Genomic DNA, 20012 nt, shown 5'->3' with positions numbered 1-20012 from the left:
GCGCACAGCAGCCCATTTTGTGTTGCCGCGAGACGATGATGACGATGATGGTTCGAGAGGATCTTTTCAAACTTGCGTCTTTCAGTTCTTGTTACACTCGCGCTGAAACGACACGTTCGATTCTCTTCGATACTTCTGGTGTCGGTCGGTGCCGGTTTGTACTTGTGGCGATATCGGTCAATTGAGTGAGCAGCAAAAGCATGAGCAGTGCTTCGTCCGGTAGAATCACCAGCAGCAGCAGCAGCAACAGCAGCAGCAGGCCATGCGGCAGTTCCACAGGCAGTAGTGCGATGAACGGTGTTGGGTCGAATTTTCGTGTGCCGAAATGTGCACGGTGCCGGAATCATGGTGTCATCTCGGGATTGCGTGGACACAAAAAGCTATGCTCGTACCGGAACTGCCGATGCGCGAAGTGCGAATTGATTCTGTCACGGCAAAAGATTATGGCTGCACAGGTTAGTTGACGAGTGATAGGCATGTAAAAGTGTAGCTTAGTGAGTAAGATGAGTGTGCTAGTGTGGAAGTTAGAGTTTTTGAGCAGAGATTTGTAGAAAATAGTGAAAAAAAAGTCCACCAAGTATCAAAATTAGTTTTTTTTGTGTAGTCAGTATTTTGATCCATGCTGTTTCTTCCCGTATAAAGACATTTTGGCTGGTATCATTGAATCCGTCCGTAGCGGGAACGTGCAGCGCTCACTCGGAATCCTATGGAAGGCAACACAATTCGTGTGCCCTGTCCTACAACGCCGCGGTAAACTACTATAGCAACCATCTAGTACGTCAAAAAAAAATGAGTGAGAATGAGTGTCGGGACGTACGCTGCCGCTACGTACGGATTCAATAATACCAGCCGTTATGTACTATACTTCTGAAGTTACTAGCACAACATCATTGTTATACTCAAGCTCAGTTTATGTATTTCAGATTTTTACAAACAAAGAACATTAATAAAAAAAATAAAAAAAAAATCGATTCAACTCCAGGTTGCACTAAAACGCCAACAAGCGGTCGAAGACGCCATCGCATTGCGATTAGCGTCCACGGAGACTGGCACACAGCTGGAAGCGTTACCACCTGGCAAAATTTACGGTATGACCGTCACGGAACCATGTCCCTCGCCGTCACCCTCTTCCTCTACCGCCTCCGTCGATGTTATCTCTTCAACGTCGTCAGATGGCCTTGGAGGATTCGAAACACCCGAAGATGTGCGGCTGAGCAGACCGAAAGGTATTAAGGGCAGCTTTATCTCGCAATCCTTTAAACTGAATAATTTCTAATCGAATATCGTTTCACTTAGCCACTGGAAATGTGACCGTGTCACAGAACGCACTGGACATGCTAGCAAAGCTATTTCCACACCGCAAACGTTCCGTGCTGGAGCTCATCCTGAAGCGGTGTGATTCTGACCTACTGAAAGCGATCGAGCAGTGCAGTCAGACGCAGAATATTAGCGCCTTTAAGCCGCCAACTCCAACAGCACCGGCCACAACTGTACCAGTGCCAAGCACTAGCACCACACTGGTATGTGGCCTTACATGTGTTTTCGTAACCGAATTGGTATTCAGCCAATTTCTTTTACACTTTCAGACCCAACCTCCGATCAGTCCGAACGGTTACTCCCCATTCATTGCGTATCCAAAATGGCTGCTACCGATGTCCATACCGGTGTCCTTCAGTCATATTGCACCCAACCTGGCACCGCGGTGCACTCTTCCCAACTGTGTGATGTGCGTTCATCATCCGATGTAACGTTACTCGTTTTTATGCTAATAATGGTTCGATTGTGCGTAAGATTTGCATTTGATATTGAAATAAAATTACCAAAGATTGTGATTAAATTGTGCTTGTGACCATTTGGAATCAATGCAATGTTGACAAAAGAACGGCTAATGGATAGCGGGACAAATTTGTACAAAGGCAGAGCCTAGTAGTTCATCGGAATCATCGAAGGAATCTCCTTATAATAACTCCGGAAACTCCGGAATAATCTCCGTGATATAAACTGCGCTCAGATCGGTCTATTGGATCGACGCGCGCCAGCTCCTGCAAAACCGGATGCAGTTTGAATGTCATCTGTTCGAGTCCTTGTCGTGACTCTAATTCCTTCGTATTAACACAATTGAAATTTAAAGGGCTCAACGTAAATTTCTGCGAAACATTGAAAATTTACAAGTTTACGGTACCGGGGAACTTAAGTAGTATGAAGGGGAGCGGTTGTGTTAGATGCACAATGACTTGCTTGTTCGTGACCGCTACCCACTATCACTTAAATATATGTAGAAAAATCTCTCGAGACTCCACATCGCAAACGGTTAGTCCGCTTACCATTATACTCATCATAGTGTATAGGCCTTCGTTGTTGGTACTGTTATTTCGACCTCCAGTCTATATTTGCCCCGTAATATGTCTTACTATGAATTATATTGACCATCTTCCATAAGGCATGTTTTTGTTCTTCAGTTCGAAAGCACAACTGAATTCAACTTTTCTGTTAGACTTGGGTTGAAAAAGTTTCCCTATAATAGAAGCTCTACTGAAAGTTCCCAAGCGCCACAGATTAAGCTTAAACGACTGAAAAATCAAATATATATAGGGAAAAAAGAAAGCTTCACATAGCTTCACTGGTTTTCTCAATAGATGGCGATTTTTTAATCATATTTACATTGCTGTTGTTTTCTTGTAATGCGTTTCGCCTAGCTCTATCTAATCATGACCCATATACTATTCAAACTTTCCGAGCAAAAATCTATAACAATGATCATGTGGTCAGATATCAAAACACCATTGACCATTGCTCAAGTCACACTTGCTTCAGTTCTAGTTGTTGGCTTTGGATTTTAGTATTTAAACAATCGTATCGCCGTTATAGTTCTTGTGATGCATAACTTCAAAGCAAACCCATACAACAGTACAGAAGGAAGGTGAAAGCACTCAAAGCGAAGAAAGCTTCACTGACTGGGTATCCCACCAACAGATGGCGCCACCAGTTTTTATTTTTATTTTTAAATGTATAAGTCCTTACCGTCTACTAAACTCTTTTTAAAGTCTTTTTAGATTCCTTATAGGTTGAAAGCATGAGCCATTCAGGCCTCATGGAGTGGTTGTTTGGTGGATTTGTGGTTAGCAAGATATAACAAATTCTTTTTCGTTTCTTTTTTTACTAGTAACTGCTGCTGCTAAACAGAATAAATCAAAATTTCATTTCAAATAAAAACTAAAGTAAAATGCCCATGTGTATAACTCATTTAAGACATTTGTAGCGTTTGACAAGCACGATTACGTAGTTATATAAGCCAGAAATAAAACAAAAAATCAATTACCTCATTTATATCTCTTAAATGCGAAAATAACCTTCGACATCAACAGCCCATATCAACAACAAGCAAACGGAACTACCGCCATCAGTTACTCAACTTCAGAATCAATGTCGCCCGAAGGGTTAACATGAGTTCAAGGCCATTCCATGTTTGCTTGGGATTTCTTGTGACTATGTTGCAAGAAAATTGGACACAATCATTATTTTCCAAGCAACTACGAAAGCAAGACAACATTTTCAATCGCTCTTTCTCTTCGTTGAAAACATAATTGGAACAAAAAATCATCATAAAACATGAAGCTCCCCAAACAGTTTGAATATTACAATATCACATAAAATAAAACTAAAATTTAAATTTTAATTTAAAAATTTAATTAGAACTTACCACCGTGATGCGGCGCAGCACGTTGTGCAAAAGCGAGTTCGAAACCCGCAGCTTCGGCAGGCCAAAAAACCGGTTTTTGTGAGCTCGCCATCGCTCCAAATCGGTGCGATTTTCCCTCGCTGGCGATTGTTTTTGTAAGTCGTTGTGAGGGTTCAAAATGACCGCCAAATAGCTCGCGCTGGTGCGCGATTGTATTGTTGGGCAAAATAAAAAGACCAAATAAATAAATACACTCCACCACCCGCCCCCCACCACCTGCCACCCGTGGAACTCAAATCAGTAAAAAAATGGAACATGTTTCATGCATGATCATCATACTCCACTCTATGTGTGAAAGTAATATGTGATATTTCAATACATTAGCCTGTTAATCTTTCTGCTCTTCCAAGACAAGCAACGTCGTTTTCCGAGCTGTATAGTTATCAGACCAAAACTACCTAATTTCATTTCAATTTTCTCAAATCTATCATTTTTCGCAAGTGACACAGACTTTAAGAATGTTTTTTATGTTTATTTTATAAAAATTATTTCTTTTTAAATTACAAGCACAATAACAAAGAAAAGGATCAAGAGTAAAGAGCATAGGCATTTTATCAACATTTTTTCCTTTTCTTTGGTGGTCCGGGTGATGCGGGCGTGCGAACACTTCAAACGGCGATCCTATGCGTTGCGCAGTGATTTAAAACATTTCAGCTACTAATAAAATAACACGTATATCCATTTTCTATTGATTTCCAAATAATCAACCAAATGGAGCACTTCTATTTCGCATCATCCACCAGATTGTATACATTTGTCACGCGTCCATGTGCACGGCAAGCGAGTAAAGGACGCCCAGAGAAAATGAGCGAGATGCAGCTATTTTTTCAACGTCAACGTCAAAAACCCTCACCTTGTCCAGCGGGATCGGTGTGTATGAGTGTGTGTGCGTGTTGTGTGTTTACATTCGGAGAGTTCAGCGCTTGGAAGCGACGCCAAGCGACGCCACCGAAAAATCGGCCATTTTCAAAAAGTCGTGCTTGCGAACGGACGTTGTCTCGTGCGTGTGAAGAACAGTTTTTGCCAAGACTTGGTGCGTCGGTTACCCTCAACAAGCGGCTCAGTTGTTCGCAAGCGTTCATCGCTCTACCAAGTACTTCTCGGAAAGTTTCACGTCGTACAAACAAAACCTATTTTATCACAATGACGGATGTTTCGGCCAAAACGTAAGTTTAACTGCTGGTTGGTTGGTTTTTCGTGTGATTTCGGTTGCGCGCAGTGTGCCCCCCGTAGTTTGCAAGTTTGTGGTGCGTGATGAGCGCGCTTTCCCGAGAAAGAGAGAAAGAGAGCGAGCGAAGTTGGTGGTGCTAAATCGCGTGCGTGTGTGTGTGTGTGTATGTAGCTCAAGCGTCGGGTGTGGGTGTAGGGGGAGGTAGTTCTTGGCTTCTTTTTTTTTTCTCTCACACATACACAAGTGCAAAGCATCATCAGCATCATCCATACATCCATATGCCTCTAAACACAAATTCAAACCAAGCGGCGCGCTCTTCCTCACCGTGGTTGTGTGTGTGCGTTTGTGCGTGCGTGCGTGCGTATGTGTGTACTGTGTGGAAACCGCTAACGGACAAAAAATTTGTTTTCTCTCCCCCCCTCGGCAGTGAAAAGACCCCGGTCACCACCTCCGAGAAAGAGGTAGAGTCGGACGAGGCAACGCCACAAGTAGCGCCGGCCGACGCGACAGAGGAAACAGCAACCACCGATAAAACTGCCGCCGTTGAAACCGACGGTGCCGCCGCCGACGCCGCAGAAGTAGCGGAGAAGAACGGCGAAGAAGAGCCGGCCAAGGCGGACAAAGACAACGGTGTCGCCACGGAGGAGGAGGCAGCCGCCGCCACCACCACCACCACCGCCGAGGGCGAACCGAAAGAATCCTCGACCGAGGACGGCGAGGAGGGCAAGGAGGAGGACGGTGCTGCTGACAAGGCGGCCGAGGCCACCAAGAGGAAAGCCACCGACGTGAAGGCTGACGGTGCGGCGGCCGCGGAGGTTGACGGTGCCGAGCATACGACGCCCGAGAAGAAGGCCAAACTAGACGACAGCAGCGACGCCAAAGCTGCCGAGGAAGTTTCCACTTAGAACAGTAACACAAACTTAACTTTATAATTATAATCATCGTAAAAATGTCTCGATACAACAAAACCTTCATACATTCAATAAACTATTCTTTTCTGGAGTAACTAAACAAACACACACATACATGTACGCGTGTTGGTTCTTTTTTTTTTGTGTTCCGGTCGGTGTGTGTTTGTGTCGCTCGTTTTCGCTGGATGTGGTGGTGGTGAACCTATTTTTTGCGCCAAACGGAAAGGATGCCGCGTTCTTTTTGATTGGGGGTTTTCATGGATGAAGACAAAAGGAGGAAGAAAGAATTGTTTTTCGTGCGTTGTTTGCCCGAAAACAAGGAGAAGGTGCTGCTACCATTTCGCTTGAACGCGCCGCGCGCTTGATACAACAATGTGTCGTTAAAAATATGACGCTACCGCGCGCCAATATAGGAAGGTAAAGAGCAGAAAGAGAGGAATAAAAAAAAACATGCATTAATCCAAGTAAGCGCTGGTATGGCAGCAAGAGGTGCTACAGTAGTGTGGCGCTAATGGCAACGAAGCGAAGCGAGCACAAGAGAAGCAACAAAAAAAACGGAGGGAAAAAAGCGTCGCCTGCTTTCTCGTCCCTAGCCCAGCGTTGTATACCCCCCTGCCCCGGTGTGTGTGTGTGTGTGTAGGTACTGCACGCTCATGCAAAAGAATAAATGAAGCCGAAAGCGAAACAGGCATGAAAAGAAAGAACGCAACTGGAAAAGAAAAAAAAGCCAAGCAAAAAGACGCCAGACACACACACACACACACTGGGCCGGGGAACAGAGAAAGAAACGCGGAACAAAGAAATAATACGCGGTTTACCGGTAGGGCAAGGGCAGATGTTACCGTAACCGGGACCCCCGGAAGATGATGAGAAGGTGTCGTGTCGTGTGTGTGTGTGTGTGTGTGTGTGTGTGTGTGTGTGTGTGTGTGTGTGTGTGTGTGTGTGTGGCTGCCGCTGCTGTCCCGGGAGGGCCTCTACCTCTACCCTCAGCCTATGCATGCACGCTCTCTGCAAAGTGTACTGGACGATTTACGTACATTCCTTGCACGAACGCGCGCGCCATTTGCAGGAAGTGAGTTTTCTCGAAATGATATTAATCGAACGAAAGGCAAAACGGGCGCCCCAATATGGGAAGCGCTTGGCTCGTTCCTTCCAGCATCCCCATGGCGTTCGATCGCAGTAGGCAATGAATCTCATCTTTACAACATCCGTCAATGTTGAGAGAGAAAAAAGTACATCATACCCACCCGCACTGTGGTGTGGTGCGCAGTTAAAACGCAAAAAACATCAACCAATGCACTTTTAGAGCGTTTCCAATATATCTTTTCTGTTGGAAGAACATCATAACATTGTCAAAACAAGTCAACTATTGTTTAAAAAAAAAAGGTGGACAAAAACATTCCTAAGGGCGCGAAAAAGTTTTCAGTTTTACAAAGTGGTGCTCCGGCGCGCCACCGCAACACGCTACACGTGCATGTGTGCGTGTCATATGCGCGGGTGCGATACGACAGAGTATGTGTGTGTGTGTGTGGGCGCGCGTGAGAACGGGCATTTATGGAACCAGGGGAGAAATATTGGTTCTGTTTCCGCGCACTTTTTGCCGCTTCCCCTTTTTTGCACCCTCCGCCCGGTGTCGTTGAGGGAGCTTCTTTTTCGAATGGCCCCGGACGCCGGACCAAGCAAACCGGCGCGGCTGCTGGTGGCAACGGATGCCAATCCATTTCAATTGAAAATCCATTTTCTGTTTGCAGCCACCAGCCACTTTTGGCCTCAGCCATGGTGTGGTCCGCTATTTGTGTGCGCGCGCGGAGTCTTCGGAATCTGTCGGATAAAAGGTTTTTAATTTCATCGCCTTCAAGTGGCAGAAACGCGCGCGGGATAGCGCTGTTAGTACGGAAAAAAACGCCACTCATACCGCCAACACCAACCAGCGCACACACTTCCGTTCGTTGCATTAGCGATTTTTGGCGCTGCGTGGTGTGTGTGCCCGTGCGTTTGTGTTGGGAAAGAGAGGTGAACGAGCTGCGGGATGTTTGAAAAAGGAACAAACCCGGATCCCATTTGCTATCTGCTGCTGCTCCTCGCACCGGTGGTGGTCCATCCCTTCACTCCCTTCCACACGAGAGGCTGGAAAAGAGGGGGTGGGGTGGGGAAGGGTTCGGTCATTTTCAAGGATTATGAATGGCCTTGAAATGTAGTGCGGGACACGCACAAGGGCCTGAGAGATGTGTGTGTGTGTGCTCTGCTCCAGAGTCCGAGGATCGCATCTTCTCAGCACGCTCTTGCAGGGGTACTCAGTACCACAGTAAGCGTGCGTCACCGACACAGAACGGCGAAGCGAAACTCGATTGATGAGTAACACGCTTTAAATTAATTATATTGTTGTGTGCAACGCGCGTTGCTCCGCTGAACAACGAAACGTGTCATCGTGTATAGAACGGATGCTTGCTTTGCCCCGTTTCGAATGCTGCGGGCGATACAGTGTACACGATTGGATGTCATCTCCAACCCCTGTAAAGGTGAGAGTACCGCGTGTGTGCGTGCTCTCTCGCTCTCGCGCTTGCCTTTCCCGCTCGCTCTGCCGCTGGCACTGCTGCATGCACGGCTTGCGGTGGTGGCGGAGGAGAAAAACCGATCGAATCGTAGTAATGAGCTGTCGGCGAAAAAGACCGGCAAGCGAGCAAAGAAGAACACAACGCGGGATGTGCCCGCACACGCACACCAACACGCGGGTGCAAACAGGCGCGCAAACGCACACATGCAACACAGCAAGCCGTACGCACGCAACGGTAATATAGCGTAGCCCGTGTACGTATACGTATTCGTTTGCGGTACGATCTGACAAAAGCTTTCTCGACCGTACGTACAGGAAGGATATTTTCAAGTGATCTTTTTTCCGGAATCGCATCCCTCCTCTTCGCCGTTGCTTCGCCTGCCTACCTGCCTGCTGTAGGTCAAAGGCGTCATGCAGCTGTCCCTTCGACAGCTGCAATAAATATGTTGTTTTCGGAAAGTACATGGGTCCGGGTTTTCGTTTAGGGCGGTAAAATTCATGCGTTTGGTAGCCTTTCTCTGGCCATGCTGGAACAAATATTCCCGCACAAACGATGGCTTCGCAAGCTGTGCAGTAAACCTCGGGGGTAGAAGATTTTGCTGCAATAAAGAACAAAATCCTTTGCACACATCTGTGCAAATAGCGCGCCGAAGCTGCCGACGATTCTGGCCGACGCTCAGTTGCAATCCATTTCAACGAAGGTGGAACCACATTTCCCTGAAATTCGTTCAACTCTGTCCCCATTATGTTTCACCGCTGCTCCACTGGGAGTGGAGCGAGGAACGATATCTCAGGTGGTGCGAGACACGGTCGTGTGCTATTCGCGCTATTGCTTGTTGTACTTATCACCATTTTCCGCACCACCAGCGCTCATATCTCGCAAGAACAGGCAATGTTCGGCGACGCCGACTATCGGCACATCGCGGCAAGATAGCGCTGCTGCCGGTGGGGCCTGTCCGCGAATTGCTAAGCAAACAGAATCGATAGCATATAGGCGCGCGCGTTTATTCTATCTCTTCTGCTAGTTTGTTGCGCGTTTGCTGGCAGTGCGTCACCGATCACATTAGCGGCCAGTCTAATTTAGTAACGCCATGCCATGTTGATATCAAGCCGGTCCGTAAATAAATCATCTTTCACTCCGCGATGAGCAAAGTGTACCATGTTTGGGCTTTTCTGAGGTTATGAAGTAGAACTACAAGTTCATTGTAGATGGGAGACCAACACTCCAATTGCCTACTAGAATCGATTACTATGCTAGGCCGAAAAGGAGAGTTGATATCGGAAGAAAGAAGAAGAAACAAACTTATTTAGATGCAATTGGATTTTTCTCCAATTGGCAATGATGCTAACAGATGAAAGTTTCAAAGTTGAAACATTTCATAGCTAACATTTCTCCCATACAATTGTTGATACTAAGTCATAATAGTTGGAGCAATTATGTAGAGAGTGTATTGATTTTATTTTCAACAACTGGTGATAATTAACTGTAAAATTATCAACTTGTCGACGAAAAAAGGTGGTAAAAAAGTGTTGAAATATTTCATCATCACACGAAAGCACAAATCAGACTGTTAAAAAACTTGTTATGATCGTGTTTTGCAGCTTTTTTATGCTTTTCTCGCACGTAAAATGTCCCTCTATACTGAAAAATATGAGAAAAACCCATCCAGTAGCAACGATTTGCGCAATAAATGTCGTCATACCGTAGCGTTGAGTTTCATTTCACGCCGCTTCAAGCGTCAAAAGCGAAACGTCAAAATCCGCACACTGGGAATCGACACGAACAGCGCGTTCGCGTCGGCAGAAGCCACTGAAACGGACAGATTTTCATTGATGCTTGTACGTGTGTGTGTGCGTGTGTGCGTGCGCTGAATGGGTGCGAGCGTGACAGCGCCAGTCCAAACGGCATTAGCACGGGACGGCACGAGAGCACCATTTGTATTACACCTTCGTCTTCTCCCCAAAAATATGCTTCTGTTTTCCTTCGCTGGACGGGTCGGCTTTGGTTCAAAATAGTGAAAAATTGTACGCGCATAGCCCTGCCGGAACGGTTTCGCAATGTGTCCGGACGTGATGCGGGGACAATAGTGCACCGATTTCGAACATTTGCGAACCCCGTTGGGCCCCCTTGTGTGTGCAAGTGCAAAACGCGAACACGTCCTGTGTGAATGTCGCCGTCTGTGTGTTGGTCGGTTTCGGTGGTCGGCTGGCTGGTGTGAAGCGAACCGATGAACGCTTGCCATTTTTGATGCTAAGACCGCGCGACACAAAGCGGGGTGTTTGCCGTGCTGTGACAATCTTTACGGCCGACGGTGTGGAAAAGCTACGAAAATATCGCCCACCGTGTTGCGGCCAGCAATTTAGCACCATGCATGTAACGCAGTAACGCAGCGCGACGGCATCTTTGTCGGCGTGAATCTTTCTTCTTGAAAGCTCACCCCCGCTGCATTCCTCCCCCCTCCCCTAAGGCTCGTCGTCGCCTTAGACTCCCCCTACCATCAAACCGTGTAGTACAGTCGCGGAGGAGAATGCTAGTGCGGGAGAAGACAGTGCGCGGTGGTGTATGCAGTTTGTAGAGTGAGAGAGAGAGAGAGAGGAGAAAAAAAGAAAAGAAAACAATAATAACATTTCATCAAACAAAAATGGCCGGAGCACAGATCACCTGCGAGAATGATCCGAACTTCGGCATCATCCTATCGTTTATGGAGCAGTTCGGTGCGTACCTGGACGTTGGCGAGCTGAACATTGCCCAGCTAAAGTCGATGCTGGAACAGAACAGTGAAGCGGGTAAGTAGTGGCTGTGGGAGCGGGGAAATCGAACGAACCCGAATGGGTAATGGTTTTGCAATCTCGTCTCTTGCTTTGCTGTTTTGCAGTCCCGCAAGCGTTGGTCGATCTGCATATCAAGCTGATGCGAAAGATAAACAAAAAAGTTCCGGCCGCCCGGTGGGAGCTCGCGCTGGCCAAGTTTGCCCACTCGTACTCACACCAGGACGCATGGGAAATCGAGCGCTTCGGGTACAAGACGGCCAATCTTGGCGTGAAGTTACGGGTGCTGAAGGTAAGAGCGTGCGTTGGCCGATCGTTGGCTGTGCAGAAGAAGGAAATACAAACTCTTTTCTTTTCTGTTGCATTGTTTCTTTTTCAGGCATTGCTGGAAGGACAGTTCGATCTAAACACCAAGTTCAAAACACAAATCAACACAACCACGGCCGGCGATTTGCGATTGGATCCGCTGGGGCGGGACCGGCAAGGGAACTGCTACTGGTACTTCATGGACGACAGTGCCAATCTGCAGATCTATCAATCCGATCCCGAGATGGAAACCTGGACATTGGTTGCAAGGTAAAGGAGCTACTTCTGCTACCCCCTGCTCTCGACACACCAGCTGTAATCTTTGTTCGTCTTTTTTTTTTAGCAATCGGGACCAGTTTGTCAATATGATCGAAATGTTAAAAGACAATCGACCGATAGAGCCGCTGGTGCCGGTAAATGCGGGCGAAGAGGAGGAAGACAGTGGCGGCAGTATGAGCGAATCGGAGGCACTGAAGCTCGATGGTTCCATCCCGGCCCCGACGGACATACCGCCGAGTTTGATAATATCACGTCGGACGTACAAAACACCCGATCAGCTTGACGCAACGGCCACTGTGGAACAGGAGGATGAGAAGGAGCCGTTGAAAGAAGAGACAACTTCCACTGTCGCCGACGAAGCATCAGTACCGAAAGTGGAAGATAACAGCGCACCGAACAAGCAGGAAGCAAGCGAAGATCGCAAAGAAAATAACGTTCCTGTGCCCACCACGGCGTCGGAGTTGAAGACTGAATCTGTCGAAGAGAAGAAGGATACGGTGGCAGAGGATGTAGCCGAATCGAAGGCAGACGAAGCGATGGAATGTGAACCAGAATCAAAAGCCGTTGAAGATGAAGCTAAGATGGAAGTGGACGAAGTAGTTCCAGCAGTTGTTGAGCAAACAGTGGAGCAAACTGGCAAAGAAAAGGATACTGGAACTGCCGCCCCGAAAGAGGAACAGCAAGAATCTGGAAAGGAACAGGCGACACCGGAATTGAAGCAGTCGGGGACGGATGTTGTTCCCGTCGCGGAAGAAACTCCGGTCAAAACGGAGGCAAACACGGAAGAATCTCGCTCGGAAGCTGACGAGCAGGTGAAGGTGGACGATGAAGGAAGCAGCACGCGTGTGGAAGAAACGGGTACGAGGGAGGATAGCAAGCAGGAGGAGGAGGCCGTTGGCGAGGCAATTGAAGATCCCCCGGTGGAAGTGAAAGGCGAGGGCAGTGGGGCCGAATGCGACAGTGCGTGTTGTGAGCCAATGTTCAGTGAAGTCATCGAGGAGCCGGTGATGTTTTTCTTTGGTGTGGGTGCCGGTGCCGAAAACGATATGGGCAATACAAAGAAGCTCGAGGCAGCCACCGCACCGGAATCGAATGCCACCGCCAACGCCAAGGAAGGCCGTGAGGAGACGAACGATTCCCGCACGATAGGATCTGCAAAGGCCGGCAATGGTGAAACGAAGTCAGTCGTCGACGAGGAAGTGGACTTATCGAGCAAGGTGTCACCAACCAAAGAAAAGGAAGATATGGCAGAGCAGCAGCAGCAGCAGCACGACAGCCAGAAAGGCGCACGAGAGGGCAATGGGGCAGAGACAGAGGAAAGGGCGGAGGATACAGTGCTGTCCAGCAAGCGAAGCCCAGCGGAGAAATCTGCCCGTGCGAAGCGAAATGACAAATCGTCCGCTGCTGCAGCAACTGATCCACCGGTGGCGCTTGTGGAAAAGCCCGTCGAAAAGAGACGTGGTTCTAGGAAAAGCAATACGCCTAAAAAGGCATTCGATTCGTCTGTGACGGCGTCGGCGCATCAGCTGATGGAAACCGACGAGGAGGATACGGGCAAGGAAAAGGTGGAGGCCGCAGTCGTTGAGAAGGCGAGTGGGACTGCAGGGGCAAAAAATGGTGATCACACCGTGGCTCCCTCTTCGGAGGAAAAACTTAAGATGGAGCTGAAAAAAGAATCGGACGTGCTGGACAGCAGAGAAACAGAGAAGCAAGTGTCGGCTACGTCGGGTTTGCATGACAAAAAGGGAGCGAAAGCCATCCCCAAAGACGTAGTTAAAACCGAGCCATTGAAGGAAGAGGATCAGAAGGAGCAGCAGGAAGCTAAGGAGGATAAACAAGCGGTGGAGTCTACCGATGCTTCAAATCTTAAGCCAAGTAAGGAGGAGAAAACCGACGAAGCAAGTAAGGAAGCGACCGACGTGAAGGAAGAAAACGTTCAGCTGGAAGATCCCGATGCAACTGAGCCACAGGATGGGGAAAGTCCTCCAAAACGCAAGCGTCGTCATCGGAATGGATTGGGTGAGTTTGTTTTTGCTTTGTGAAGCTTTTATCACAGCTCCTTCTCAATGTGTAATGTTAATCTTTTTTTCGCGTACTTTACAGTTGATGGGCTCGACATTTCGATGGTGCTGGATGCCGGCTCGGACGGGGGAAACAATCCGCCGGTGCGCCAGTCGCGCCGCATTGCGATGCAGAAGATAAAGGAGGAAACGAACCGGCGCGAAATCGAGGACCAGATGCTGAAGAAGATGAAGGCGGACGCGGTGAAGAAGAAGAAGGATCTGGGCATGAAGCTTTCCGACGACGACTACCGGGCGGACCGCACCTCGCCCGACCACTCGTCCGACAGCAGCTCGGACGGCGGCGTCGGTGCCGATGGGCGCCGGAGAAAGAAGAAGAAAAAGAAGAAAAAGGGCAGTCTGCAGCAGCAGCAGCAGGCGCAGCAGAAGGCGCAATCGACCTGGAACAGTGCGTCCCCGTCGGAGAGCAGCTCGGAAACGGAGGCGGAAGATTACTTCGCCGAGCCGTACCACTCGGAGGAGGACGTGCGGCGGGCGCACGTGCTAAAGTCGGACCACGAGTTTTCGCCCGAGTCGGATCTGGAGACGGAGGCGCCGGCGCAGCCGCTGAAGCGCGCCCGAACGGCCCGCAAGGCGCGGCGCACGCGGGACGCGGCCGAGGAGGCGGAGGAAGAGGAGGACGACGACGACGAGGACGGGGGAGAGGATCACGCGTGCCAGGAGTGCAAGAAGACGGACCAGCCGGAGTGGATACTGCTGTGCGATTCGTGTGATAAGGGTTACCACTGTGCGTGCCTGAAGCCGGTGCTGTTCACCATTCCCGAGGGCGACTGGTTCTGTCCGGTGTGTCTGCACCGGCAGCTGATCGAGCGACTGCAGTCGAAGCTGGAGCTGTACGACGCGCTGCGCGCGAAGCTGGAGGCGGAAACGAAGCGACGCCTGGAGGAGGAAGCGTCCGCGCGTGAAGCCGAGCTGGCGGAGCAGGCGCTGGCGAACGAGCGCGAGGAGCAGCTGAGAGCGCAGCGACGGGCCCGCCAGCAGCAGCGCCTGCTGGAGCGGGCCGATGCGGAAGGGCGCCGGTCCGGGTCCGGCTCGGAGGAGGAATCTTCGCGCGATCGAAGGCGGCGCAGGCAGCGGCATCGGGGCCGGCGGGCACCGAAGAAGCGGTCGTCCCGTTCCCGGTCCGGCGGGTCGAGCTCGAACGGGCTGGGCAGCAGCGGCGGTGGTGGTAGGAGTGACGGCAGTGGCAGCGGAAGCGACAGCAAGAGCAGCACCGACTCGGACGACATCCCGATCTACAAGCTGCGGCGTCGCGCATCGGCCAAGGTGAGCTACAAGTTCAATGAGTACGACAGCTTGATCGATTCCGCCATTCGGCGGGAGATGCGCGGCTGCGAGATCGTGGAGGAGGAAGAGGACGAAGACGACGGGCATGGGTTCTCCAAGGGCAAGGACATTAGCACGATCATAGAGGCCACTACGCGGGAGGAGCAGGCGCGGAAGAAAGCACTCCAGAAGGACGATGAGGAGGAGGCCGAGGGCGAAGAGCGCCGCCTGAATGGAACGCAAGAGCAGCAGGACGGCGAGCACGAGGGCAAGACTGCGCGCGCGGAAGGCAAGAGCGAGGATGAGGATGAGGGAGAGAAAGGCGCAGTGGGCCGGCAGGAGCGCAAAGCACCGACAGTGGCCAGCGGCCGAGCGGTGGTCAACTCCGCCGAGAAGAAGAACAAGAAGAAGAAGAAGAAACTGTGCAAGATCGAGTTTAGCTCGGACGATGAGGACGACGACTCGGACGAAGACTTCCGCGGGGAGGCGAGCGGTTCCGACGACGAGGAGGAGGAGGACGATGACGAAGACGAGGAGGACGACAACTCGCTGTCGGGCGACAGCGAAAGCTCGCTGGATACGGGCCGCGGGCGCAAGAATCGGCTCCGGAAGCCGAGCAGCCGGGCGGCGGTGAACAAGCGTCGCCGGATCGTCGAAAACTCGGATGACTCGGACGAGGTGGAGGAGGAGCTGCGACGTGCGAAGGCGAAAAAGTCGCGCAAAAACCGGGTGCTGGATGATAGCGACGAGGAGCTGGATTTGGACGACGATGACGAGGAGGACAGCGAAGACTACGACAGTGACGATCTGTGCAGCGACACGGAGACGGAGAGCAGTCGCAGCAGCAAAAGCAGCAACAGCTCGAGCAGCAGCAGCGCACCCAGCACGGAAGGGGACTGGCGGCGCAAGAAGAAATCCAAGTCGGGCGGTGGCGGCAAGTCGAGGCCGAAAGCGACCGCGGCCGCCGGCGGCGGCAAGCACATCGAGCGGCCGAAGAAGGCGGAGGGCGTCCGGCCGAAAGCCGCCGCGATCGAGTCGAGCGAAGACAGCGACGACAGTCGCGAGGAGGATGAGGGTGGCAAGGGCGGCAAAACGATGCCGGGTCGAAAGAAGCAGAGCAAAAAGGCGAGCGCACGCTCCAGTCCGGATGGTGGGGGCCGGGCGGGCGAGAAGAAAACGGACCGCAAGACGCGCGGCAAAAAGATTCACTACATCGTGGACGAGGACTTTGAAAGCTCGGACGACGGCATCCGGCCGGGCGTGCAGCGGCCCGATACGCCGCCGGAGGAGCGGGAGCAGTTCATCCGCCGGCAGGAGGAGATCAAGCGCATGCTGGCCGAGAACAATGCGGCGAAGGCGAAGGAGCTGGCCACGTCCAAGATCGACCAGCTGGTGGGCGGCCGGGCGAAGGAACCGTCGAAGGATTCGCTCTCGGACGTGCCGATGCAGGTGATCGAGAGCGCCCGCATACTGGACATCGACTTCCTGAAGAGCACCAGCGGCAACACGGCCCGCATCTCGACCGTCGACTCGGTGGTCGACTTTGACGACGAGCTGCCGGAAGACTTCGATCCGGACGACGAGATGGACGACGAAGCGCTGGCCAAGATAATGGAGGAGGAAGACTTTGCCCACCATCAGCTGAAGCTGACGGCGGGCGGGGCAGCGGCCTCGCCCGGCGATTTGCTACCGCCCGTGCCGCCGCCGCCGCCGCCATCGTCCAAGAGCCGGCGCAAATCGATCGATCCGGACGAGTTCCTGCTGCAGCAGCAGCGAGCGGCGGCGGCGGCAGCAGGACGTCCGCTGGATGCGCGTAAAGATCCGGCGCATCCGGCGGCACACTTGCCTTTGCCGGTCAATCTTGCTTCCTCGTCGGCGATGCCGCCCCATCCTCCTCATCCCCACGCTTCGGTGCAGAGCAGCCCCATCAAGGCCTTACTGAAATCGACCACGGGCATCCCGACGTCCACCATCATGCCGCCGATCGGGTCCGCCCACGGTGGCAGCACGATACTGGCCAATGCGCTACAAACGTTGCCTCCGCCACCGCTGCTGAAGGACGCTCATCCCGGCGGCCGGCCGGAAGTGCTAATGCGCGGCGGACCACCACCTCCACATTCGTTACCACCCTCCGGTGGCCCTCATTCACATCACAAGCCGGAACAACTGGCGCACCTGATGGCGGCGGGACTCGGTGGCGGTCTTCCGTTGTCGCTGGCTAAGGGTGTTCCGTTGCCACCGCACCACGCCGGGCACCGGTTGCCACCGGGTGGGTTAGCATTGCCGCCCAGCATGCTCGGACACGTTCCCCATCCTTCCCACGGGGCGAACTTGGGCTTGCACGCGAAACCGGGAGCCGGCGGTCCGGGCGGAGTGATTACTAACGCCAGCATTGCAGCGGCCGTTGCTTCCGCCGCCAGTATCGGTGCTTCCGGGCCACCCAGTATGGCACAGACGCCTCCACCCGCGTCACCGACAGCCGCCTCCGGTCCAGTGCCGAGAATGCCGGTCGGTGCAACGCCTCCATCGGCGGCCACCAGTGCCGAGCGACGGCCGGGTCGACGAAAGAAAATTACCCCCCTGCGGGAGGACCTGAAACGAAAGGGAGCGGCACCGGGAGCGGGTGGTGGGGCGGCCGACCAACCGACGGCGGCCCATCAGGAACAGCATCAGCGGCCACCGCCCCAGCATCCCTCGCTACATCACGGGCATATGGCAAGATTGCCACCAGCACCACTACCACCACCACCAACTTCGATGGCTCCTTCATCGACCGCCGGACCACCGGTAGGACTAAGGCCCCCAATACCACCGGTTACCACCAGCCATAGCTCAAGTGAGTCGTTCAAGTCACTCATTCTAGCCAAGAATCAATATTAAATGTTATTTTCCCGTGTTTCTTGCAGTGCATCAAAACGCCACGGCCATTGCAACGGCTGCCGCGGCCGCGGCCGCAGCCGCTGCGGCACAGCAACTGGCACTCAAAGTACATTCCCGACCGCCCGTCGATGGCGGTGGCAGTACCGGCGCAGGCATGCACGTGAACGAACCTCCGCTGTCCGTACCATCGTCCGTAGCACACTTGTCGTATTTGTAAGTCGATTTCGAGCCGGGCCAGTTTCAATTCGGCACTAACGCTTCTTCCCTTCTCGATGCTCCCTCCAGCAGGTCAGAGAATCCGCTCTTTGCGCATCGTCTCGGGCCCTTGCCAAGCAGTATTCTTTCTTCCGGCAGCAGCAGCCTGCAGCGGATTGCGGCCATCAGCGGGGCCGCTCCGCCGACAGTGTTTGGCGATCCGGCCGCGTATAACGGCGGCTGGAAACCGTCGCCGCCTGCCCCGGCGGGTACCAAGCCGAAAGCGTCCGGCGGTCCACCACCGCCGCCCGGCATGATGGTGGGTCCACCGTCCGTTGGTTCGTTGGAACATTATCATGGTACGCACGCGTTTTTTCGTATATTCTCAGGATCTCGTGTTTATTGCAATGTCCTCATTATTTGCAGAATACAACCCCGGCAACCATCACTACAACCCGTACTACAACGTTCTGGACCGGGCTGGCCATCTGAGGCCACCACCCACGATCAGCGAACTGCACCGCACCAGCAATCTGTCGCCCACCACGTTTACCACACTGCAGCCGCTCGAGTTTCCGCACGTACCGAAGGCGGCCAGCGAAAACCACCATCACCAGCTGCAGCATCATCATCACCATCACAGCGCCACACCCTCGCCCTCGGCAGCCTCTTCGGCGGGAGGAGACGACGGTCCGAGCAGAGACCCGTCCCATGGTGCCGGGTCGGCCGGTCCACCCCCACCGGCTCATGCATCATCGGCGTCTGCGAGCTCCTCGGTGGCGGAAAATCACCCAACGCCGGTTGCCGCCGCGGCACCGTCTCCGCCATCACCAGCGAGCGATTCGGCGGCGTCGGGAGCGGGAACGGCCGCCTCATCGCTGGTGGCACCCTCAGCAAGCGCTAGCACACCCGCGGCCTCGTCGTCCAGCACGAGTACCAGCGTGTTTGGTGAGCTAGTGAGCTACTTCAGTTCGCAGCAGGATGATTTAGACTCGTAATCTATTTAATTGACAGCAAACAAAATAACGACATATTTGTGCGCGATAATGTAATTTGTAATCTGTCCCTCTCCTGCCTCTCGCCCACACTCCCTCAAATCCACCCTTTCCCTTCCCACACCCAAAAAGTAATGCTTAACTTATAGGTGCACTCCCCTGCCACACCGCCAAAAGAAGGCCACATTTTATTAGAAACCCTCTTTGTCTACTCCCTCTGCGCACTGCCCTGCCACAGAGGGTTGTCATCCCGGTTTTTTTACGTTCCATTTAACGTAGCGTTTTATTTTTTAAAAAATACCTTTTGGCCGATGTTTATATACGGTACGGTGCAGGGGAGATTGCTAGATGCAGATATATTTGTTTGTAATAAGAAATAAAAGATATACTCACAAGAAGATGCAGTGCAGAGAAGGAGGAGGAAGCTGGCCACATTTAGCGGTGGGCACATAGTTTGTCAAGCGAAAATGCTAATGAATTAGAGGAAACAATAAGTGTGCTTGTGTGTTGGGTTTTATTTTAGGTGTTTTATCGAACCTTTCGTCTGGGGTCGGTCGGATTTAGATCTCCAGATGCGATGAACGATGGTTTACATTGGTTTGTTCCACCTTCCTGTGCGTTGATTTCATCTTTTCTAACCAAATTTGTAAACTAATATACACGGGACCGTTTTCCGAATACATAATTGGAACGCAAGAGCCGTCTTCCTTGGTATGGGATAGTTTTTCTCTTGGCTTTTTCTCCATTTGGTAAAATTTAAAAACACATCTGTAAACTTACGATACTTTTTGGACAGTGTGTTTGAAAAGCCTGCTCTGCGCTGCATGCCGGAGTTTAATCATTTGAAATAAACCGTCAATTTGAAA

The 20012-nt window shown here is 51.7% G+C and overlaps 2 protein-coding genes across 3 annotated transcripts; both read left to right on the top strand.

Moving 5' to 3' along the window:
* The first annotated feature begins 54 nt into the window (after positions 1–54).
* LOC1281789 (doublesex- and mab-3-related transcription factor dmd-4) lies at positions 55–1837 on the top strand. Its single transcript, XM_061645744.1, has 4 exons — positions 55–455; positions 983–1226; positions 1297–1520; positions 1587–1837. Exons 1-4 carry the CDS (start codon positions 201–203, stop codon positions 1746–1748), a joined length of 885 nt encoding a protein of 294 aa, XP_061501728.1. The 5' UTR covers positions 55–200; the 3' UTR covers positions 1749–1837.
* Positions 1838–10212: 8375 nt separating this feature from the next.
* On the top strand, positions 10213–19640 carry LOC5667503 (remodeling and spacing factor 1). Of its 2 annotated transcripts, none has more exons than XM_001689303.3 (8): positions 10213–11162; positions 11252–11436; positions 11524–11720; positions 11794–13748; positions 13833–17912; positions 17983–18169; positions 18245–18510; positions 18578–19640. In XM_001689303.3, exons 1-8 carry the CDS (start codon positions 11018–11020, stop codon positions 19147–19149), a joined length of 7587 nt encoding a protein of 2528 aa, XP_001689355.3. In that variant the 5' UTR covers positions 10213–11017; the 3' UTR covers positions 19150–19640. The 2 variants fall into 2 exon arrangements, with proteins under 2 accessions (XP_001689355.3, XP_061497191.1); XM_061641207.1 differs by having other exon boundaries at positions 18242–18510.
* The last annotated feature ends 372 nt before the right edge of the window (positions 19641–20012 follow it).

The sequence above is a fragment of the Anopheles gambiae genome, chromosome 2 (genome assembly GCF_943734735.2).
Source record: "Anopheles gambiae chromosome 2, idAnoGambNW_F1_1, whole genome shotgun sequence".
In the NCBI taxonomy this organism is placed as follows: domain Eukaryota; kingdom Metazoa; phylum Arthropoda; class Insecta; order Diptera; family Culicidae; genus Anopheles; species Anopheles gambiae.
This window is presented reverse-complemented; position numbering and strand designations above follow the sequence as displayed.